The sequence below is a fragment of the Hippopotamus amphibius genome, chromosome 13, assembly GCF_030028045.1.
Source record: "Hippopotamus amphibius kiboko isolate mHipAmp2 chromosome 13, mHipAmp2.hap2, whole genome shotgun sequence".
Lineage (NCBI taxonomy): Eukaryota > Metazoa > Chordata > Mammalia > Artiodactyla > Hippopotamidae > Hippopotamus > Hippopotamus amphibius.
This window is the reverse complement of record NC_080198.1, coordinates 36,896,774-36,921,732: the sequence shown is the minus strand read 5'-3', so window position 1 is coordinate 36,921,732 and position 24,959 is coordinate 36,896,774. Positions and strand designations below refer to the sequence as shown.

General features: G+C 39.3%; 1 protein-coding gene across 1 annotated transcript in view; it reads left to right on the top strand.

Annotated features, from left to right (window-relative positions):
• The first annotated feature begins 216 nt into the window (after positions 1-216).
• The window catches only part of DOCK3 (dedicator of cytokinesis 3), a 432,492-nt gene continuing 407,749 nt past the window's right edge, over positions 217-24,959 (top strand). Inside the window, exon 1 of the mRNA XM_057706148.1 lies at positions 217-503. Within this exon, the coding sequence (XP_057562131.1) occupies positions 467-503 (37 nt within the window). The 5' untranslated portion in view covers positions 217-466. The remainder of the gene's footprint in view (positions 504-24,959) is intronic.

Sequence of the window (24,959 nt, the reverse complement as noted above, 5' to 3'; positions counted from 1 at the left end):
TCGGATTTCCCTCCGCTGCCGCGCAGCGGCTGCAGCGCGTGGGCTCGCGCGCGGGTTCGCGCGCGGGCTCGGGCAGCGCGAGCCCGGGCGGCGCGAGCCCCCGCGCGCCGGGGAGCGGCGCATGCGCGGGCGTCCTGCGAGCCCGCTGAGGCGAGCCGAACCGCGGCGGCGCCGGGAGCCGAGCAGCGGAGCTGTGAGGAGGGAGCGGCGGCGCGAGAACGGCGGGGACGGACAGGTAGCGAGCCCTCGCCCGCGCTAATCGGGATTGCTGGGCCGCCCGCATTGCCTGGTGGTCCGGACGTGGCGGCGGTGGCATCCCGGACGGCCTGTGAGGGATGCGCCGCCCACTGCCCCGCGCCGCCTGACCGCCCCCGCCTCGACTCGCGGTGCGCCACAGCCGGGCCCGGCCGTCCCCGCCGCGCTGTCGCCCGGCCGCCGCGCCCGCGGGGCCGCGCCCGGGCCGGCCATGTGGACCCCCACGGAGGAAGAGAAATACGGCGTAGGTAGGTGAGGCTCCGGCCTGACGGCGGCGGGGGTTCCAGAGACGCGCCCGTGCTCTCGGCCTCGTGCCGGCCCCGCCTCGATTCGCGCCCGCGCGCCCCCCGCCGCTGCCCGCAGGCTGCGCGGCCTCGGCGCGGGGTGTGCGCGGGGTGGGGGCGGCGCGGGCGCCAGGCGCGGGGGTGTGAGCGGGTCTCCGGGCGCGGGGAGGGCGGCAGGGGGCGCTGGCAGCGCGGCCTCGGCAGGTGCGGCGGGCGGGAGGGGTGGGCCGTGCCCCAGCGGCTCCCCGAGGTTTCTGGTGTGGGGCACAGGGCACTTTCACCCAAGAAGCGAAATTCTGGGAAGCTGTTTCACGTCTCTCAAACCTCAATTTTAATGAGTTTCTGCACCTGAGTAGATGAGCCGGATGACTTTAGTTTTGGACTGGAACCTTACGGGAAAAAAGGGATAAAATACGTTCACATCTTTTTCCCAGTTCAGAATTTTGCGGACATTGACTGGAAATGTTTGATCCGTTTTAGTTTGTTTTGCCTTTAATATTAAAAATAATAATTACTTAAAATAGGAAATGTTTTTGCACATGTCCCAGTGTTTAGTGTTTATTATAGTCATGGTTTTGTTAAGAAACAAACGAACCTGTTTTTAGATGAGACCATTGTTCCTCTTAGAATCCTCTTATGTGTTACAAGTGTTAAACTCCAGAAGCTAAATAATTCTTAAAATACTCATCTTGTTTAAAAAGAGGATTCAATAATTTAAGCGATTGAATATTAGTTTTACTTTTATAGTGTTAGTGGTTTTGGCGATTACATGAGAGAGGAATTCAGCCACATTGCATTATTGTAAGTCACCTGTCATTCAATTAGAAACAGAAAAATGAGTGTACAGGTTTTTTTCCGCCTCTAAATTTTAATGGAAAATTTTAGATAGGGAAATCTGTCTAAACATAGACTTTTGTTTCCCATTTTTACAGCAGCTCAATCAAGGTTTAGTTCACAGTTCATTGCAAAATAACTTTTAAACTGTCAGTGGTAACAAACGTTTAGGAATACCATCAGGCAAATTATGTGGAAATTGAATTTATTTAAATTTAAAGACCTGCAGAGAGATTTGTGCTGATAGAAAATCCTGTTTTGAAAGGTAACTTTCTGAAGTTTTTAATTAGCTATGCACTGAGGGCATAATGATATAAGCTAGGATGGAAGTGATAAAAGGAGCCCTTGTGCTGGAGTCTCTGTTGAGATGAGATTGGGAAATGATGTGAAGAGCTGGGATTCACCTCTGGGAACATTTTATCCTTTCAGAGCATTCCCTCAATACTCAATACATTTTGTGACGTGAAGAGTTGATGGTTTATCTTTTCTATAACTTGTTTTCAGACCTGCTTAACTAGAATAACAAATAATTGATGTGAAAGTGGTCAACTGACCAGTGGCACCTAAAAGTGATAATTTTTTTCCTTCCGGGTAGTAACCTCTGAGTAGTGGAGTTGGCAGATTTCTGAGTCCTGGCTTCTCTTTACTGGTGTTGTGGGCAAGTTGTTTAACATCATTTTCTTAATGTGTAAATTGGGGATAATATTTACCTACAGGGTTGTGAAAATCAAATGAGAGCATACCAACTGCTTAATAAATGTTAATTTCCTCTTTTTCCCCTTAGTACAGTACTTAGAGTCATAACACTAGGCATTTCCTCAGGTGTGTTGGTTCTGAGACAGAGGCAATGCAGGGTAATCAAGATAGGCATATGTGAATCTCAAAGCACTAGAATTTGCTGTGTGATTTACTCAGGAAGATGGAAGGAAATTTTTGCATTCCTAGAGCTGTGGGTTTAGCTTTAGAAAAATTTTTTTCCTGTGGAGGGGCACTGCCTTGGGCATAGGGTAAATTAGAGAGATGGTTGTTCTGAAGACATTAGCAGCTGTGATTTAGTGTAATTTATTTGCCTTTTCTGCCAAACAAAGAAACCCTCTTCCTCTCTCACGGCTTTCTTCTACTGTCCTTTCCTCAGCTGTGGTCTAAAAGTTCTTGTGTGTAGATTGTTCAAAACTCAGAATATGTTTTTTCCATAAGCATATTAGGGTTACACTCCTAGGCCTTTTCATAAAAGTCAGTTCAGTCTATAAACAGCCTAAATATTTGTACTTACAATGAGAAAAACGGTCAATTAAAAATGATATGTTAGCTGCATTGTTTGTTAGCTTGAAAATCTAACCATTATAGTTATTCCTATGAGAAAATGTTTTGAATTTCAACTTTGATTTTTATGAGCAGCTTGGAGCACAGATTTCTCTCTCTGCTTGCTAACTTGTAATCCTTACAGCAGGGAGGGAAGACATATCTTCTTCCCACAAATATGGATAAATTGCTTGGCTGTTGGTGAGGGAAAGAGTCTCTTGCTGCAGCAGTGCAAAGGAGTTTTTTCCACTGCAGCTGTTCATCTGTATTTGACATTGGTAAGGTTTTTGAGATCCTGTAGTAATATCTTAATGCCTTTTTTTTTGATATAAAAAAATTCTGTACAAGTTATGACTTTTTCAGATTATTTGATTTTTTCACTTAGGGCTAGGCAATATCTGAGCTTCCCTTTCCATTGTAATATTCTGTGACAGAGTTTAGAGAGAGGGGAGGAAACTACTCTTTTTTGAAGATCAGTGATGGGCCAGTGTGCTGGGGATTCTCACTTATGTTACAACATGTAGGTTCCCAGAGTAGTCCTAATGTTATCTTCACTACACAGATGATGAAATTGGATCTCAGAGGTTGTTAATCCTTTTTTTGTCCTTCAACAATTTAATATTCCCCTTAATTTTCTTCTTGGCATTGGATAATATTTTGTCACATACTTGACTCTCTTACTTCCTTCTCTAGTGTTACAAGGAGCTGTTCTTTACTGAACCCTTGTAGCCCGTGTTCTGACTCTTTATGTCTCTTTCCTTCTTAGAGATTCTCTGCTTTTCTTTCTTTTGCCATAAATGCTTGGAGAGCCCTGCATCTTTCCATTCTTTATTTTGCCTTTTCAAGAAGCTTCCTATTCTAAAGTGCATTAGGTGAGAAAAATCTAACCATTTTTGTGAAACACCTGTCTTTTACCATATTGATTGCACCCAAACTACCAACTGTAGAAACCAAAGACCAAGAAAATACTTTCCCCATCCTCTAACAGCAGCAGCAGTAAACACCACTAATAAATAAGAGTTTGTAGCTAAACTCCTAGAAGAGAATAGCAGCAGAGATTTAAGTACATGTGTATTAGTTTGGCATCTTATCAGTGGAAACTGCTTCATAAGGTCATCTTGTTTATTCTGCTGTCATGAGGTAAATTTTGTAATAATTCAGATCATTTATTGCTTATTCTTTTCTAATCCCCACTTAGCAGACCATGAAAAAATGTCCTTATTACCAACCAGAATACCTTCTATTTTAGTTTTGTAATGTCATATTTATTTTTGCTAATTTAAAAACAGTGCATATTTTCTGCCTTACTTTTACCTGATTTCCTTCCGCTTGATTTTTTCCCCAGATAGAAAAATAAAACACCTTAAAAAAAAGCCTTGAATCCTTGAAAGAAATTTAACTTCTAATGATTCTGTGATGCAGAGGCATCTGAAGGTAGAAAAGGAATAGGTCCATGAAACCAGATCTGAAAGAACCAGTGTTCACAAAATTTCACTAAACTTCTTGGTAAATGGGCCACAATTCAGTGAAATAGTGAGGGTAATGGGCTCTTTATTTACTTGCTCCATAAGGGAATCCCAGCCTTGAAGCCTCTGAAAGGGCCCTGTATCTCTCAGAGGTAAAGGCATCCCCTAGGAATAGAGAAGACGTCATATACCAGGACTTTATTTTGTTCTGAAAAGTGAGGATGTGCTTGATGTTTTTATCATCAACGGTTTATTGTTTACAGGGAACTTCCACATCATGATTCTTCTTGAGCCTTATACCATAATATCACCTCTCCCCTCTTTTTTTGTTTTTTTAAGCAGATGACAAAGAAACTTTAGCTGAAAGACATTAAGTGACTGCTCTAAGATACTTAAGCTAACTAAGTGCTTATTTGAGATTTGAACCTAGGACTTTGGGATTCTAATCCACAGCTGCTTTCATTATAGCATGTTGCCTCTGAAAAGAATTTGTTAGCAGTGTATGTCTCTGGCTCAAAAGATAAGGCCTTCTTAACAGACTTCAAGTTTAAATTGAGTAGTTATATTTAAGGAATTTTATTTCTATGTTAAATATTTTTATGAGAGGACACAGTATTTATTTATTGTTCTGCTTCTGAATATAATGATTTGCATTGCTGATGAGTACAGATTCAAGGCATGACAGTTCAGAGGCAGGTTTTTAACAGCCCTGAGGAGTATGTTGGGTCCTATTCCTCTTTTTTAAAGACATTGTTAGTAGAGAAGAAAGAAGTTGATTTCAGCAAACATTTACTGATTGCCTTCTTAAACCAAGATGGCTTTGTTTTGACCTGACATTCTGTAAAGCAGGCAGGAAATAATCAGCAGGAAATGACCAACATTTTAACAGAAAAGTCAATATGCAACAATATTCTATAGACTATTCAAATGTTATGGTTAATTTTTTCAGTGTTATGCAGTGTTATGAGAGAATGTGCTTTAGAAACATAAAGCTTAATCGTAAACATGACACCATTTTGTAACATTTTTAGACACATTCTGAAGCATGATGTTTCAAAAGAATGGTCACTGAGGGTGGAAGTGCTTTATCTTTTAATTGGTGCCGAATTTCAATTTTTAATAGTTTGTATTATGAATCTTTTTTTGAATTCTTGTGTCTTTATTCTTGATGATAAGAATAGTTTGATTTATTCCCAATGTGTAAGCATTATTGGATATGCTATAGTAGGGCTTTATTCCCATGTTATACTTTTACTGTAATGAACAAACCTGGTTTTTTTTTTTTTTGTGTGTGTGTGGTTCTTTTTTTTTTTTTTAAGCTCTTTATTGGAATATAATTGCTTTACACGGTTGTGCCAGCTTTTGCTGTACAACAAAGTGTATCAGCTGTATTTATACATATATCCCCATATCCTCTCCCTCCCGCGACTCCTATCCCAGCTCTCTAAGTATCACCCATCATCGAGTTGATCTCCCTGTGTTATGTAGCAGCTTCCCACTAGCTATCTGTTTTACATTTGGTTGTGTATATATGTCAGTGCTACTCTCTCACTTTGTCCCAGCTTCCCCTTCACCCCCCACCCCATGTCCTCAAGTCTGTTCCCTACATCTGCATCTTTATTCTTGCCCTGTCACTGGGTTCATCAGTACCATTTTTTTTGAATTCCATATATATGCGTTAGCATATGGTGTTTGTTTTTCTTTTTCTGGCTTACTTCGCTCTGTATGACAGACTCTAGGTCCATCCACCTCACTACAGATAACTCAATTTCATTCCTTTCTATGGCTGAGTAATATTCCATTGTATATATGTGCCCCATCGTCTTTATCCAACAAACCTGTTTATTATGATTATGCCCTAAAGACTCTTGCATACCCCCTCTTGATAGATTTTGTATAGAAAAGCAAGATTTTTTTTCCCCATAAAGGTTCTGGGAACTTGAAATTTTTTTCATAAGTACGTTGCCAAATTATTTTAACTGTGGCTCAATTACTTGCAATTGACTTGCTATATCACACATTAGGATACTCTAGTAAAGGTAATTACTGTGTTGGGAAATGTCATTCAGAAACTTCCTATTTTTCTGCTTATCTACAATGGAATAAAATCTCAACCTCCTGCTCCCATCTGTTTCTCCCCCTCTTTTTAGAACTCATTCATGAGCTCTTGTTGATTGATAAATGAGAACAATAATTGATGGAAGAATTAGTGTATGATAAATGCAGAACTTTATATTACAGACTTAGTATCATACTTTGACCTTTCTTGAAATACATCTAGTGACAGTGCCCTCACTGCTTTTTGAGACAGCCCATTTTATTGTTAGACAGTTGTGATGAGAACATTCTTCCTTGTTGAATAGACTCCTTGTAATTTCTTATAAGTTTGTGTTCTGTGCCTACATACAGTTAACTTCCATCATAGCCCTTCAGGAATTCATAAAATGTTAGTATTGTAAGGGATCTTAGAGATAATATGGTTTAAGGCTCCACAGCTAAGTAAGACCAGTGGAATAGCTAACATTCGTTGTGTTAACTGTGTGCTTGGCGCTTGCATGTTATGGCTCAAATTTGCTTTTTCAGCCTCACCTGCTGACTTGCTTATGTTTTACACTTTAGTCAAACTGAACTTTCCCCAAGTCCTTCTGTCTGGACTTAATTATACCAGTGCTGCCATGTGCCAGGACTGTTTGCCCCTGATTACACACTTCTTGTTATTTCCTACATCATGTTTCTGTTCATATTATTCTTTCTATAGGGGGTGCCTCCCCACATCCCATCTTCATCTCTCAGATTCTTTCCTATCTGTTAAGGCTTCTATCATGTATTACTATCTTTGTAAATCTTTTTCAAAGACCCTTGACCATACCCCTGTCTGTCTCCAACCAGACAGATTTTATTCTTTTAGGTTCTAAGATACTTTTTATCTTACAGTGGTATATTTATTTCATCCTTTGCCATTAGATTGATATCCTTCCAACTTCTGACGATCTATAATAAAAAATACATATAAAATTATTATCTCTTATGTGTGTATGTTTATACTATACACACACATGAAAAAGTTAAAAGTTTCATGATATAGTACTTTGTAGAGTGTACTCTGATGTTTCTGTTCATTTCTATTTCATTAAAAAAATGCTGGTGGCAACTCAGTTGATTTTGTGACCCATGGTTAAAAATCCTGCTTTAGGCTATAAACTCTTAAAAGTGGGGATTGTGCCATATTTACAGTTGACCCTTGAATGACTCAGGGGTTTGGGTGCTAACCCCTCACACAGTCAAAAATCTGTGTTCTTTTAGTTCTGCCTCAAAAACAAAGGAGTTGATAAATGACTCACCCAAGGGCAGAAAGCTGAAACGGTTTGAATGGAATCAGAACTCCAACCCTAGTTCTTTTGATTCCACATATTGTGATCTCTAATTAAATGCAAGCTTTTCCCCACACTTAGTTAATTTATAAGATCTGTAAAAAAAAAAGTACAGGTATTATATTTATTGAAAAAATTTGCATATAAATGATTCAAACCCGTGTTGTTCAAGGGTCAACTTTATCTTTGTGTTCTTGACAGACATAACTCAGTACCAGGCATGTAGAAGGTTTTATACACATATTTGTAGCATTAGAGTGGGTGTTTTTTGTTAGTGTGGTGTGAAGCCTGATATTTGGAGACTTTTGAGCTGCACTTTCACACTAATTACTCATCCTGGTTTAATAACAGCTAAAACTCCAGATTTTATTTCGTATGAACTGAAGTAAAACTAGATCTCCTCCATCCTGAATGTGTACTATTGATAATAAACATATATGTAAAATTTTAGTTTCATTTAAAAAAGATTTTACATTTAATTTCATTACACTTCATTGAGGGGGAGCATATTTGGCTTGCCCCTGTTGGTCCTAAGTTGGGGGGTGGGCTCTCTGTATTTGGGTCATTAGTACAGCTTGTCAAGTCTTTTTTGTAGCTTGAGTTTGTCATCCCACATATTATTACCTTTTCCTTGAACTTTCACCTACACCTGTCTTCTGTCCTTTTCCAAGTGGCTGATAAAAATGTTGAACAGAATAGGAAAAAAATTTTACTACCTGGAGGGAAGTGTCCAGTTTATAAAGGAGTAGATTTTGCTATGTTGTGTTTTGAATGCAAATTATCTGGATGACTTAACTGAACACTTCATGACAGTGCCAGCTGTGCCATCTTTGTGAACCTGCTAGTGTTTGGGGTTAGGGTGGGTTCCTGGCCAGACTGTTGTCTATGGCAAAAGAGAAAAGATGCTGCTAAGAGGTCAGTGTGGCTTTAATTTTAAGTTTGGGGAGTGATAAAGATATATTAGCATTAAAAAGATCTTAAGTCCATTTTCATCTTCACGTACAGGAGGAAGGGTGGCACCAAACTTTTCTTTTCTTTTTTTCTTTTTTTGGCTGTGTTGGGTCTTTTTTGCTGTGCGCGGGCTTTCTTTTTAGTTGCTGTGAGTGGGGGCTGCTCTTCGTTGTGGTGCGTGGGCTTCTCATTGCTGTGGCTTCTCCTGTTGCAGAGCCTGGGCTCTAGGCGTGTGGGCTTCAGTAGTTGCAGCACATGGGCTCAATAGTTGTGGCTCATGGGCTCCAAAGCGCAGGCTCAGCAGCTGTGGCGCATGGGCCCAGCTGCTCCGTGGCATGTGGGATCTTCCTGGAGCAAGGATCGAACCCATGTCCGCTGCGTTGGCAGGCGGATTCTCAACCACTGCGCCACCTAGGAGGCCCCAAACTTTTCTTGAGTTTTGTTTCTGATGTTCTTTCCACACTCCTTACACTTAAGATATGCTGGACAACTCACCCCTTTCCAGACAAGCCTAAAACTTTCCTAACTTTGTCGCTTTGCTTGGTTGTTATAATATGACAGGAATGCAATGACTGCTTTTCTCTGCCTGGGGAATGCCACCTTAAAAAGCTGAAATGTCATCTCCTCTTTGATGCCTTCCCCAGCTCTGCCCAATAATAAGCACTGCTTCTTGCTCCTACAGCAGTTGGTACCAACCTCTAGTATGGCACTTATCCCTTTAGATCCTGCTTAATTGCCTCTCTTTGCCTCAGGGGATTGAGCTTCTCAGGGACAAGGAATTTTGTCTGTGTTTGTAACCCCAGGACCTAGGACGTAGTGAGAGATCAATGAATGCTTAATTTGGAGTCCAACCTAGTGAAAAGTTTTATTTTGCTTTGTTAATCCTGATATTATTTTAAAAGGCAAGCTGTAAGTCTAATAATATTCAGTTGTTAGAAATTTGTGACATCATGAGTATGCTTTTCTTTTTTCTTGGCCTTTCTCTTTCTTGAGTCTATTAGGAAGGTTTACTGCCTGTGGCTGAATTTAGATGACTGCTTTTGGGTGGGAGTCTTAGGATTCCAGTATGCATCCATCTCACCTAGTTTCACAGTTATCACAACAGTGATTCAGAAGATTTGTAGCAGGTAATTGGGATGCCGTTTAAAGTTACTCCAGTACCTCTTTCACTTGACACCTTTGGGGAATGTTTTGGGTGAGTGATTTTTCCATAGAACTCAAGGTCAAACCTTTAAAAGCACCAAGAAAAGATTTTTTTGTTGGATTTTTTTATTGTAAAATATATGTTCTATTCTTCCCTGTATTGTGAATTCAGTATGTGAATACAGTTGAGCTTTTTCTGTGTAATATTTTCCTTCTGATTACATAAGATATATATTCATTATAAATATGTCAATAACTATAGAAAAATACACAAAAAAGAAAATAAGGGTGATATCTTATTTTTGTTACCCAGACATAACCCCTCTCAGCACACTGGCATGTCTTTCCAGTCTTTTTTCCTGCTGCAGACATTTAAAATAAATTTAGGACTGTACTGTTTATATTGTCATTCAGTAATTATTTTATTTTATATTTTATTTTATTTTATTAAAAAAACTCAAGTAATTTATTTATTGGCCATGCAGCCCTCCAGATCTTAGTTCCCTGACCAGGGATCACACCTGTGCCCCCTGCAGTGGAAGCGTGGAGTTTTAACTACTGGACCACCAGGGAAGTGTCAACAGTCTTTTATTTTAAATCTTTTATTTTAGATCTTTTATACTATGAACATTTTCTTATGTCTGGAAGTCATTGTTTTAATGACTGCTGTTCCATTAGGTACTGTAATTTACCTAATCTACTTGTGAGCAGTTGGTTGTTAGAAATTAACTGTTGCCAGGATAGTGAGGGTACTTGTCAGTATAGGGCATTATTTTCTCCACAGATTTACATTTTCAAAAATTTCAAAATTGATTCATGCTTGAGAGGAATTAATTCTCAAGCATTACAAAAATAAAGTGTTCTGTACTACCATTTCAACTTCTTGGGCATCATTTGTTTAATTGAACTTTCTGACTATTTGATATCATTAATACCAACAAGTGATTATGACTTTCATACAGTGATACTTGTTTACTTCCTTACTGAAATCCCTAGGAAGATCACTAACTCCAGTTAGTGATTCTCTTGTTTGTTTGTTCCTTTTTCCATCTGGCTCTGCTGCTCTGGGAATGTGGTGGTGGTGGTGGTGGTGGAGGACTTGTGAGACGCTTTGACTCGCTATCAATGAATTGAAATGGTATTTTTGTTTTGTTTTGGTATTCTATCTCTGTACATTTCTCTTCTCTGTAGCTACTTACAGTATAATTCTTTTCCTTTTCCCATTTGCCAGCCACTCTTTGCTGTTTACTTCTTTCCCCAGCCGTACATTTTCAAGCTAGACCTGAATTCAACTTGTTCAAGGGAAACCGAGTAATCAACTCTGTGAAAAACTAAAGTGGCTCCTTTCCTTTCTATTGGAGTGAAATTCAGGGCCTTTATGAAAAACTTAGACCTGTTAAAAGAACTTTCTGACTCATGGCCAAGGCTGGGCTCTGTAGGAATGCCTGGCTTTGAAACACAGACAGTGCTTTGGGAGTGATAGAGCCTAATGCAGATTTGCTCTGTGCAGAGTTTCCCCTCTGGGTGGCTGCATGTAGATTTGATGTCCGGTACTGCTGCAGCCATCTTTTATGAGGAAAGCCAGGAAGAAGGAGGCAGATTTGTTGTGCTTTTTGGTATGGGAAAGGGAAGAAACATTCAGGGGTGCTTGGACCATTATGGATGGAGGGAAGGAACCGACTGAAAAGAAAATCTTTTGATACATTTAAACATACTGAAATATTTAAGCTCTGATAGCACAGTGCTATATGGCTGTAGGTAATGATACTATGGTTGTCCCACAAAGCACTCATTGTTCTTTTATTGATTTGCATTCTCAGAAACCATAACAGATTTCTTTGTTAGGTATGTAGTGTAATGAACTGTTTTAATTGGTTAATTCTTCACCTTGATGTTTACAGTTTACCCAGTTTAGGTGTACAATTTAGTGGCATTAAATACATTCAAGTTGTATAACTATCACTACTATTTATTTCCAGAGCTCTTTTTATCATCCCAAACAGAAACTCTATACCCCTCCCTCCAGCTTCAAGTAATCTCTATTCTACTTTCTGTCTCTGTGAATTTAATTATTCTAGATAACTCATATAAATGGAATCATACAATATTTGTCTTTTTGTTCAGCTTATTTTGCTTAGCATAACATTTTCAAGGTTCATCAGTGTTGTAGCAGGCATCAAAATTTCATTTCTTTTTATGTCCGAATAATATCCCATTGTGTGTGTATGTATCATGTTTATTTATCCGTTCATCTGTTGTTGTACACTTGGGTTGTTTCCACCTTTTGGCTCTTAATGAATTAAGCTGCTATGAATCTTAGTGTGCAAGTACCTGTTTGAGTCCCTGTTTTCAGCTCTCTTGGGTGTATACCTAGGGTTGAAATTGCTGGATTAAATGGTAATTCATGTTTAACTTTTTGAGAAATCACCAAACTATTTTCCACACTAGTTGTACAGTTTTACATTACCACCACCAACTTGTGAGAGTCCCACATCCTTGCCAACACTTCTTATTTTTTGATACTAGCCATCCTAATGGGTGTAAAGTGGTATCTCACTCTGGTTTTGATTTGCATTTCCGTAGTGATTAGTGATGTTTAGCGTCTTTTCATGTGGTTATTGGCCACCTGTATATTTTCTTTGGAGAAATATTCCATTGTGTGTGTGTGTGTATTTTTTTTTTTAAGAAAGAAATAGAAAATTTTGTCCAAGCCAATCTGAGGGTTATAACTTGGGAGACAGTCTTTCAGAAAGCTTTGCCCATTAGAGGGGAAAGCAAGTTATATAAGTTTTTGAGACAAAGGGTTATAGTATATGTCAAATGACATATTGTTGACAGTTTACACAATACAGATCTCATTGTATGTATATTTATCCATTTTGGATACCCACATTTTGTTTACCCATTCTTTGTTGATGGAAACTTGGGTTGTTTCTACCTTTTGGTAAAAATTGTGAATACTGCTGTGATGAACATTTGGCATCCAAGTATCTGTTTGACTTCCTGTTTTTAAACCATTTGGCTGTATACCTAGGAGTGGAATTACTTATCATTTGGTAATTCTATGTTTAGTTTTTTGAGAAACCACCATACTGTTTTCTGTAGTGCCTGCACCATTTTAGTTTTCCATCAGCAGTGCCCAAGGATTCCAGTCTCTTTACATCCTTGCTAATACCTGTTATTTTCTGTCTTTAAAAAAAAAAACGTTTCTATAAACGGCCATCCAAATGGGTGTGAAGTGGTATTTCATTGTGGTTTTGATTTGCATTTTTCCTAATAATTAGTGATGTTGAGCATCTTTTCATGTGCTTATTGGCTATTTGTGTGTTGTTTTTCGAGAAACATCTTTTTGAGGACTTTGCCTATTTTAAAACAGGTTTTTGGGCTTCCTAGGTGGTGCAGTGGTTGAGAATCCACCTGCCAATGCAGGGGACATGGGTTCAATCCCTGCTCCAGGAAGATCCCACATGCTGTGGAGCAACTGAGCCCGTGTGCCACAGCTATTGAGCCTGTGCTCTAGAGCCCATGAGCCACAACTGTTGAGCCCATGTGCTGCAACTACTGCAGCCCACAGGCCTAGAGCCCGTGCTCCGCAACAAGAGAAGCCACGGCAATGAGGAGCCCGTGCACCACGATGAAGAGTAGCCCCCACTCACTGCAACTAAAAAGAAAGCCCGTGCACAGCAAGAAAGACCCAACGCAGCCAGTAAAATAAATAAATAAATAAATAAATAAATAAATAAATAAATAAATAAATTTATTGAAAAACAACAACAACAGGTTTTTGTTGTTGTTATTAGTTTGTAGCTCTTTATATATTCTGGATATTCCTTATCAGATACATGATTTGCAGATGTTTTCTCCCATTTTGTGGTTTGCTTTTTTGCTCTGTTATAATGTCCCTTGATATATAGAAGTTTTAAAATTTGACACAGTCTAATTTATGTATGTTTTCTTTTGTTGTTTGTGCTTTTGGTGTCATATTCAAGAAATCATGGCCAAATCCATCATGAGGCTTTTCCCCAGGTTTCCTTCTAAGAGTTTTATAGTTTTAGCTTTTACATTTAGATCTTTGATCCATTTTGAGTTAATTTTTGCATATGGCATAAGGTAAGGGTCCAGCTTCATTCTTTTGTGTGTGGATGTTCAGTTTTCTCAGCACTATTTGTTGAAAAGACTGTGTCCTTCCCATTGAATGGTCTTAGCAGCACCTTTGCTTGAAAATCATTTGGGCATATATGTGATGGTTTACTTTTGGGCTCTGTCTTTATGCTGGTATGTCTGTTTTTATGCTAGTACTATACTGTTTTCATTACTGTAGCTTTGCAGTAGGTTTTGAAATCCGGAAGTGTGAGTCTTCCAACTTTGTTCTTCTTTTTCAAGTTTGTTTTGCTTCTGTGGGGTCCCTTGAGATTCCATATGAATTTTAGGATGAATTTTTCTATTTCTAAAAAAAGTGCCATTGGGATTTTGATAGGAATTGCAATGAATTTGTAGATTGCTCTAAGTAGTATTGTCATCTTAATATTAAGTCTTCCAGTTAATGACCACAGATGCTTTACATTTACTTAGGTTGTCTTTAATTTTTTCAACAGTGTCTCATAATTTGCAGTGCACAAGTCTTTCACCTTTTTGGTTAAATTTATACCTAAGTATTTTTAATGATGCTATAATAAATGGAATTGTCTTCTTAATTTTGTTTTTATATTGTTCATTGTTAATGTATTTTTGTGTGTTAATTTTATATCCTTCACTTGCTGAATTCATGTTAGCCCTAGCATTTTTTTTTTTTTTTTGGACTGGATTCTTTAAGGTTTTCTACATGTAAGATCATGTCATCTGCAAAGAGAGAGCCTTTCATATTTGGATGCCTTTTGTTTCTTTTTCTTGCCTAATTACTACTCTGGCTAGAACTTCTAGCACTTGGTTGAAAAGGTGAAAGCAGTCATCCTTGTTTTGTTTCCGATTTTAAAGGAAAAGCTTTCAGTCTTTCACATTAAGTATGATGCTTGCTGTAGATTTTTCGTATATTTTTTCTTTTTTTCTTAACAAGGTTAGTTTTCATTTCACTTAACCCAAGGTACTACTTACTTGTTCATGCCTGGACTGTGTGTGTGTTGTTTGTATCTGTGAAAGTATGTATCTGGGCATTTTATCTCTTCCTTTTTTCAGTGTTCATGCCCCATTTTCCTGGTATCATTTCCAATCTTGATTCATTGTTTTTTTTTTTTTTTTACCATATTAGTTTATACCCAAGATCAAGATATGTATAAAAACTTGTTTATATAACTTAAGAATAATTCAGAATTACACACGTTAACATGTGGTTATTGTTGGAAAAATAGCAGGTAGAAATGAATAAAAAGAAAAAATTTTACTTAGCCCAAATCTCACCACCCAGAAATATTTATTTTATGGTTCCCCCCAGACTCCCCTAGTGAAATGAAAATGATTTGAAAGTTGCACTTTAAGTTTTTTTTTTTTAATTTTATTGAAGTACACTTTATTTACAATGTTGTGTTAATTTCTACTGTACAGCAGAGCAATTCAGCATATATATATTCTTTTTCATATTCATTTCCATTATGGTTTATCACAGGATATTGAATATAGTTCCATGTGCTATACAGTAGGCCCTTGTTGTTTATCCACCCTATATATAATAGTTTGCGTCTGGTAATCCCAAACTCCCAATCCTTTACTCCCCCTCCCCCTCCCCCTTGGCAACCACAAATCCGTTCGCTATATTTGTCAGTCTGTTTTTTGTTTGATAGATATGTTCATTTGTGTCTCCTTTTAGATTCCACATGTAAGTGATATCATATGGCATTTGTCTTTTTCTGACTTACTTGACTTAGTATGAAAATCTCCAGGTCCATCCATGTTGCTGCAAATGGCACTATTTCATTCTTTTTTATGGCTGAGTAGTATTCCATTTATACACACACACACACACAAATATATGTATATATATACACATTATACACCCCACCCCCAACACACATGATAAGGTTTTAAAAGTCAGTCTAATTTCCCTAAGTCAGCACATTAGAATGGTTCTTCCCCCGCCCACTTCATTTTTTTTTAAGCTCTTTATTGGAATATAATTGCTTTACACTCTTGTGGCAGTTTTTGAGGTACATCAGAGGGAATCAGCTGTATTTATACATATATCGCCATATCCCCTCCCTCTCCTGGCCCTGTAAGTCATCATCCATCACTGAGTTTATCTCCCTGTGCTATGCAGCAACTTCCTACTAGCTATCTATTTTACTTTTGGTAGTGTATATATATGTCAGTGCTACTCTCTCACTTCGTCCCAGCTTCCCCTTCACTCCCTCCCAACCCTATGTCCTCAAGTCCATTCTCTACATCTGCATCTTTATTCTTGCCCTGTCACTGGGTTCATCAGTACCGTTTTTTTAGATTCCATATATATGAGTTAACATATGGTATTTGTTTTTCTCCTTCTGGCTTGCTTCACTCTGTATGACAGTCTCTAGGTCTGTCCCTCTCATTACAAATAACTCAATTTCATTCCTTTTTATAGCTGAGTAATATTCCATTGTATATATGTGCCACATCTTCTTTATCCATTCATCTGTTGATGCACATGGTTGCTTCCATGTCCTGGCTGTTGTAAATAGTGCTGCAGTGAACATTATGGTACATGTTTCTTTTTGGATTATGATTTTTCCTGGGTATATACCCAGTAGTGGGATTGCTAGGTCATATGGTAGTTCCATTTTTAGTTTTTTAAGGAACCTCCAAGCTGTTTTCCATAGTGGCTATACCAACTTACATTCCCACGAACAGTGCAGGAGGGTTCACTTTTCTCCACACCCTCTCCAGCATTTAACTGTTTGTAGATTTTTTGATGATGGTCATTCTGACTGGTGTGAGGTGATACCTCATTGTAGTTTGGATTTGCATTTCTCTAAAATTTGTGATGTTGAGCATCTTTTCATGTGCTTTTTAACTACCTGTGTGTCTTCTTTGGAGAAATGTCTATTTAGATCTTCTGCCCATTTTCTTGGATTGGGTTATTTGTTTTTTTAATATTGAGTTGCATGCACTGTTTGCATATTTTGGAGATTAATCCTTTGTCAGTTGCTTCGTTGGCAAGTACTTTCTCCCATTCTGAGAGCTGTCTTCTTGTCTTGTTTATGGTTTCTTTCGCTGTGGAAAAGCTTTTAAGTTTCATGAGGTCCCATTTGTTTATTTTTGATTTTATTTCCATTATTCTAGGAGGTGGGTTGAAAAGGATCTTGCTTTGATGTATGCCATAGAGTGCACTGCCTATGTTTTCCTCTAGGAGTTTTACAGAGTCTGGCCTTACATTTAGGTCTTTAATCCATTTTGAGTTTATTTTTGTGTATGTGTCAGGAAGTGTTCTAATTTCATTCTTTTACATGTAGCTGTCCAGTTTTCCCAGCACCACTTATTAGAGAGGCTGTCTTTTGTCCATTGTATATTCTTGCCTCCTTTGTCAAAGATAAGATGCTCATATGTGTTTATCTCTGGGCTTTCTATTCTGTTCCATTGATCTATATTTCTGTTTTTGTGCCAGTACCATACTGTCTTGATCACTGTAGCTTTGTAGTATAGTTTGAAGTCCAGAAACCTGATTCTGTGAGCTCCATCTTTCCTTCTCAAGAGTGCTTTGGCTATTGGGGGTCTTTTGTGTTTCCATACAAATCGTAAAATTTCTTGTTCTAGTTCTGTGGAAAATGCCATTGGTAATTTGATAGGGATTGCGTTGAATCTGTAAATTGCTTTGGGTAGTATAGTCATTTTCACAATGTTGATTCTTCCAGTCCAAGAACATGGTATGTGCCTCCATCTGTTTGTATCGTCTTTGATTTCTCTCATCAGTGTCTTAAAGTTTTCTGCATACAGGTCTTTTGCCTCCTTAGGCAGGTTTATTCCTAGGTATTTTATTCTTTTTGTTGCAGTGGCACATGGGAGTGTTTCTTTAGTTTCTGTTTCTGCTCTTTCCTTGTTAGTGTATAGGAATGCAAGAGATTTCTGTGTGTTAATTTTGTCCCCTGCTACTTTACTAAACTCATCAATTAGTGCTTGCAGTTTTCTGGTAGAATCTTTAGGGTTTTCTGTGTATAATATCATGTCATCTGCAAGGAGTGACAATTTTACTTCTTCTTTTCCATTTTGGATTCCTTTTATTTTGTTTTCTTCTCTGATTGCTGTGGCTAAAACTTCCAAAACTATGTTGAATGATAGTGGTGAGAGTGGGCACCGTTGTCTTGTTCCTGTCCTTAGAGGGAATGCTTTCAGTTTTTCACCATTGAGAATGATGTTGGCTGTTGGTTTGTCATATATGGCTTTCATTATGTTGAGGTAATTTCCTTCTATGCCCACTTTCTGGAGAGTTTTTATCATAAACGGATGTTGAAATTTGTCAAAAGCTTTTTCTGCATCTACTGAGATGATCATATGGTTTTTATCCTTCAGTTTGTTAATATGATGTATCCCAATGATTGATCTGTGTATGTTGAAGAATCCTTGCATTCCAGGGATAAACCTCACTTGATCATGGTGTGTGATCTTTTTAATGTGCTGTTGGATTCTGTTAGCTAGTATTTTGTTGAGGATTTTTGCATCTATATTCATCAGTGATACTGGCCTGTAATTTTCTTTTTTTGTGACAGCTTTGCCTGGTTTTGGTATCAGGTTGATGGTGGCCTTGTAGAATGAGTTTGGGAGTGTTCCTCCTTCTGCTATATTTTGGAAGAGTTTGAGAAGGATAGGTGTTAGCTCTTCTCTAAACGTTTGATAGAATTCGCCTGTGAAGCCATCTGGCCCTGGGCTTTTGTTTGTTGGGAGACTTTTAATCACAGTCTCAATTTCCGTGCTTGTGATTGGCCTGTTCATATGTTCTATTTCTTCCTGGTTCAGTCTTGGAAGATTGTACTTTTCTAAGAATGTATCCATTTCTTCCAGGTTATGCAATTTATTGGCATGTAGTTGCTTGTAGTAGTCCCTCATGATCTTTTGTATTTCTGCAGTGTTGGTTGTTATTTCTCCTTTTTCATTTCTACTTCTGTTGATTTGTGTCTTCTCCCTTTTTTCCTGATGAGTCTGGCTAATGGTTTATCAATTTTGTTTATCTTCTCAAAGAACCAGCTTTTAGTTATGTTGATCTCTGCTACTGTTTCCTTCATTTCTTTTCTGTTTATTTCTGATGTGATCTTTATGATTTCTTTCCTTCTGCTCACTTTGGGGTTTTCTGTTCTTCTCTCTCTGATTGTTTTAGGTGTAAGGTTAGGTTGTTTATTTGAGATTTTTCTTGTTTCTTGAGGTAGGATTGTATTGCTATAAACTTCCCTCTTAGAACTGCTTTTGCTGCGTCCCATAGGTTTTGGGTTGTTGTGTTTTTGTTGTCATTTGTTTCTAGGTATTTTCTTATTTCCTCTTTGATTTCTTCAGTGATTTCTTAGTTTTTAAATAACATACTGTTTAGCCTCCACGTGTCTGTATTTTTTAGTTTTTTTCCTGTAATTGATATCTAGTCTCATGGCATTGTGGTCAGAGAAGATGCTTGATCTGATTTCAGTTTTCTTGAATTTACCGAGGCTTGATTTGTGACCCAAGATGTGATCTATCCTGGAGAATGTTCCGTGTGCACTTGAGACGAAAGTGTATTCTGTAGGTTTTGGATGGAATGTCCTGCAAATATCAATTAAGTCGAGATGGTCTGATGTGTCGTTTAAAGCTTGTGTGTCCTGATTTATTTTCTGTTTGGGTGATCTGTCCATTGATGTAAGTGGGGTGTTAAAGTCTCCTACTATTATTGTGTTACTGTCGATTTTCCCTTTTATGGCTGTTAGCGTTTCCCTTATGGATTGAGGTGCTCCTATGTCGGGTGCATAGATATTGACAATTGTTATATCTTCTTCTTGGATTGATCCCTTGATCATTACGTAGTGTCCTTCCTTGTCTCTTGTAATAGTCTTTACCTTAAAGTCTAATTTGTCTGATATGAGTATTGCTACTCCAGCTTTCTTTTGACTTTTATTTGCATGGATTATCCTTTTCCATCCCCTAACTTTCAGTCTGTATGTGTCCCTAGGTCTGAAGTGGGTTTCTTGTAGACAGCATATAGAAAGGTCTTGTTTTTGTATCCATTCAGCCAGCCTGTGTCTTTTGGCTAGAGCATTTAATCCATTTACATTTAAGGTGATTACTGACATGTATGTTCCTATTAGCATATTCTTAATTGTTTTGGGTTTGTTTTTGTAGGTCTTTTCCTTCTCTTTGTGTTTACTGCCTAGAGGAGTTCCTTCAGAAATTGTTGTAAGACTGATCTGGTGGTGCTGAATTCTCTTAACTTTTCCTTGTCTGTAAAGCTTTTGATTTCTCCGTCGAATCTGAATGAAATTCTTGCTGGGTAGAGTATTCTTGGCTATAGGTTTTTCTCTTTCAGGACTTTAATTCTCTCCTGCCATTCCCTTCTGGCCTGCAGAGTTTCTGCAGAAAGATCAGCTGTTATCCTTATGGGTTTTCCCTTATATGTTATTCGTTGCTTTACTCTTGCTGCTTTTAATATTTTTTCTTTGTGTTTAATTTTCGTTAGTTTGATTAATATGTGCTTCTGTGTGTTTCTCCTTGGGTTTATTCTGTATGGGATTCTCTGCGCTTCTTTGATGTGACTATTTCCTTTCCATGTTGGGGAAATTTTCCACTATAATCTCTTCAAATGTTTTCTCAGACCCTTTCTTTTTTTCTTCTTCTTCTGGGATGCCTGTGATTTGAATGTTGGTGTGCTTAACATTGTCCTCGAGGTCTCTGAGACTGTCTTCCATTCTTTTTATTCTTTTTTCTTTTTCCTGCTCTGTGGCAGTTATTTTCTCCATTCTTTCTTCCAACTCACTTACCCGTTCTTCTGTCTCAGTTATTCTGCTGTTTATACCATCTAGACTATTTTTAATTTCAGTTATTGTGTTGTGCATTACTGTTTGTTTGCTCTTTAGTTCTTCTAAGTCCTTATTAACTGTTCCTTGTACTTTCTGTATTTTGTTATTGAGATTTTGGATCATCTTTACTATCATTACTCTGAATTCTTTTTCAGGCAATTTTCCTACTTCCTCTTCATTTATTTGGTCTTGTGGGTTTTTATCTTGCTCCTTTGTCTGCAAGGTGTTTCTTTGCTTTCTCATTTTGTCTAGTTTATAGCACTTGCGGTCTCCTTTCCCTGTGCTGCTTAGTAGTAATTCCTCTTGATTCTGTTCTCTGCCCCCTGTGGTGGGGTTGGTCCAGTGTCCTGAGTAGGCTTCCCGATGGGAGGGTCTGCTGCCTGCTTTCTGGTGTGTGGATCTGAGTCTTTTCCCTCTGATGGGCAGGACTGCGTCAGGTGGTGTGTTTTAGGGTATCTGTGAGCTTAATATGGCTTTAGGTAGTCTGTGTGCTGATGGGTGGGTTTGTGGTCCTGTCTTGTTTGTAGTTTGGTGTGAGGTATCCAGCACTGGCCGTTGCAGGCAGTCGGACGATGCTGGGTCTTAGACTCTGAAGGAGGCCTCTGTGAGAATTCTCTGAGGTTAATCTTCCCTTTGGCTGAAGACTCTGTAGTGGTCTGGCACCCCAGAGTCGCTGCTCCCTCCCTAGAGCGTTCGACTTGACTTCTGCTCGTGGAATCTAGACTCCAGAGGTCACTCATCCTGGCAATAAAGTGGATTATAAAAGCATAGCTAAGACCTAGACTAATGGTAAATGGTCAGTTCAGACAGACAACTACTGAATCAAGGAAACACATACATGCACAGGAAAAGCAAAAAAAAGAACCTAAGAGAACATAAAGCACTAGAACAACCTGTCAGGAAATCCTCAGAATGCAGTCAGACAGTTAAAGAGAAAACCAACAAAAACTCAAAACAAAAACAAACAAAAAAACCCCAGGAAAATTGTGAAAACGACGACCAGGTATAATAGGGACCAAATAGGAACAAGGAGCAAATATAACAAACGGCAGTAGTACAACCAGATAGACTGAAGAGCTCTAAAATGAAATCAAACAATTATAATTAGAACTAAGATAAAGAGAAAACTTAACACCAAAAACCAAAGCAGTGTGTCACCTGAAGAAGAAAACAAGGAAACGGAGCAGACCAATAATATTGATGAAAAGTATAATAAGATAAAATAAAAAGAGATGAAATACAGAGCAACAGAAGAGCATAGTATGACTGGAAATATAAAAAGAAAAAAAAAGAAATGTATTAAAGGTAAGGAAGAAAAGAAGATAGGGGAGATAAACTCAGCACTACAAAAAAGCTAACTAGAAATAGAAATATATAAAAAGGCTAAAAATAAAAATGAAAGTAAAAAATAGAATAAGAAATATAAGACATGAAGATCCCTTAGGACTAAGATTGTAATTAAAAAAATAAAAATCTAGAACTGACAACAGAAGGGGTCAGATCAATAGAATTAATAATAATAATTTTGTTTCCTTGGGGTCTCAGCTTATAAGTGTCCTTGTACACGCCTTGAGTCTCAGGCCACCTTTACCTCTCCAAGGGGCCCTTCTCTGCCTCTGGGTTTCACTCTGGACCTGCTGTGGGTCCTATGGGGTCCACTTAGGCTCTGATCTGGCGCAGTTCCTGTGTGTGTTTGCTACCACAGTCCACAGCTGCCAGAGCTAGACCTTTTTCATTTGTGGGAACATTCATTGTCTACTCAGATATTCCAAAGACATAGGGTCCACCTAGCTGATCACCTAGCTTTAGTCTGCAGTGTGTATATCAGATGGAAAGATTTTAGAACCTCTTTCTTAGTCTCCCTTTCCCTGGCGTTCAGCTTTGGTTTTGTCCCTGCCTCTGCATGTGGTCTAACTGCCGGAGTCTGGTCCTGAGGCTGCCTTGGAGCTCTTTGGGTCTGCCTCAGTGAGGGTTTCCTTTATTGTTCACCTGCAGACGCAGGTGTGTGGGGAGAGAGAGGCTTTGATAGTGGCTTCTCTCCCTGCGTGTGATTCAACAGTAGTACCCTGCTTGGATTGCGGGAACCCTGGGGGTGATGCCGAATGCGCAGGGATGCTGACAGCTGAGGGTATAGGAAATTTGGCCTTAGTGTGGTTCTTTACTGGTGCCTGGTGCAAGGTTCCTGAGGGGCAACCCTCGGGGTCTTTTTGTATTACTGTGCAACTAGTGGAGCTTCCTTTATTGTTCGTCTGTAGGTGCTGGTGTGTGGGGAGAGAGAGGGTACAATAGTGGCTCCTTCCCCTGCATGTGAGTCAGCAGTAGCGTGCTGCCTGGGTTGCAGGAGCCCTGGCGGTGGCAGTGGTGCCTGTTGCACAGGGAAGCCAGTGAGCTCAGGTGTAAGCAGAATGTCTCCAGAGCTTGGCCCACTCTGCGGACTTCTTCTGGCTCTCGGCAGCAGGCACGTCAGGCCAGCCCCCTAGGGGGCTTTTTCTATCCCTTGTCAACTGAGACAGCCAGGCCCAAAGGGGATCTCCCCTTGTTCATCACAGGCCCTGAAAGAGAGGCTATGACAGTGGCTCCTACCCCCTGCATGTGACCCAGCAGTAGTGTCCTGCCATCGTGACTGCCCAGCTTTCCGTGGTAGGCATTCTCCTCTGGATTTCTTCCTTCCTGTCCCCTCAGTCCATCTCCCCACAGCCAACAATGTTTCTCACCCTGAACCAGTTCTCTGGTTCCCACAATCCAGCTCCCAGAACCCCTGTACAGCTCTGAACCCACGTCTCAGTCCGGAACATGCAGGGCTGTGGTACGGACCCTCTGTGTGTTTCTCACTCTTTCCTGTCTGCCACAGATTGGCCGCTTCACCCTCTTTGGACAGTCCCAAATGCCTCCCTTCTGACCCGATCAAATTCCCCTTTGGAGAGGAGGCTTCCCTGTCAGATAAGGGGAGGTTTCCCTGAATTCCGCAATCTCTCCTCTGTTTCAGCTTCCCCCACCCCAGGGTATAGGACCCATCCCTTTGCTTTCTTCTCCTCCTCTTTCTCCCCCCCTCCCCGCCCTACCCAGTTATATCAGGATCTTTGCAGTCCTTTCTGGTATCCAAGATCTTCTGCTAGTGTTCAGCCAGTTTTCTGTGGGAATTATTGCATCTTTTGATGTATTCCTGATGCATCTGTAGAGAGAGATGCACTCCACATCCTTCTACTTTGCCACGATCTTTTTTCCTACTCCTGTTCTTGAGGATTCTTTCTTTTTTTAAAAAATTTAAGTATAGTTGATTTACAGTGTTGTATTAATTACTGCTGTATAGCAAAGTGATTCATTTATACATATATATACATATACATTCTTCTTTAATATTCTTTTCCATTATGGTTTGTCATAGGATATTGAATATAGATCTCTGTGCTATACAGTAGGACCTTGTTGCTTATCTGTTCTATATATAAAAGCTTACATCTGCTAACCCCAACCTCCCACTCCATCCCTCCCCTAAGCCCTCTCCTTTGGCAACCACCAGTCTATTTTCTGTCTGTGATTCTGTTTCTGTTTCATAGATAGGTTCATTTGTGTCATATTTTAGATTCCACATATGTGATATCATATGGTATATGTCCTTTTCTTTCTGACTTACTTTGTTTAATATGATAGTCTTTGGGTCCTTCTATATAGCTGCAAATGGCATTATTTCATTCTTTTTTATGGCTGAGTAATATTCCATTGTGTATATATGCCATATCTTCTTTATCCATTCTACCTGTTGATGGACATTTAGGTTGTTTCCATATTTTGGCTATTGTAAGTAGTGCTGCTGTGAACATAGGGGTGCATGTGTCATTTAAAAATTTTTATTTTTAGCTGTGTTGAGTCTGTTGCAGCGTGCGAGATCTTTTTCATTGTGGTGCATGGGCTCTTCACTGTAGCGCGTGGGCTTCTCTAGTTTTAGCAGGCGAATTTTCTTTTCTCTAGTTGTGGCCCATGGGCTCTGTAGTTTGTGGCACGTGTGCTCTCTAGTTGAGAGGCACAGGCTCTGTAGTTGTGGCACGTAGGCACAATAGTTGTGGCGTGCCTGCTTAGTTGCCCCACGGCATGTGGGATCTTACTTCCCTGACCAGGGATTGAACCCATGTCCCCTGCATTTCAGCATAGATTCCTTACCACTGAACCACCAGGAAAGTCCCTGCATGTATCTTTTTGAATTATAGTTTTGTCTGGGTATATGCCCAGGAGTGGGATTGCAGGATCATATGGTAATTCTATTTTTAGTTTCGTGAGGAACCTCCATACTGTTCTCCATGAGGATTCATTCAATTATAATTAACAGAAATATATCTGAAGTAGAAAGGAGAACTTATTAGTTCATGTAATCAAAAAAGGCATTAATGGATCTGGCCTCAGGAGACTGGGATCAGGGCCTCA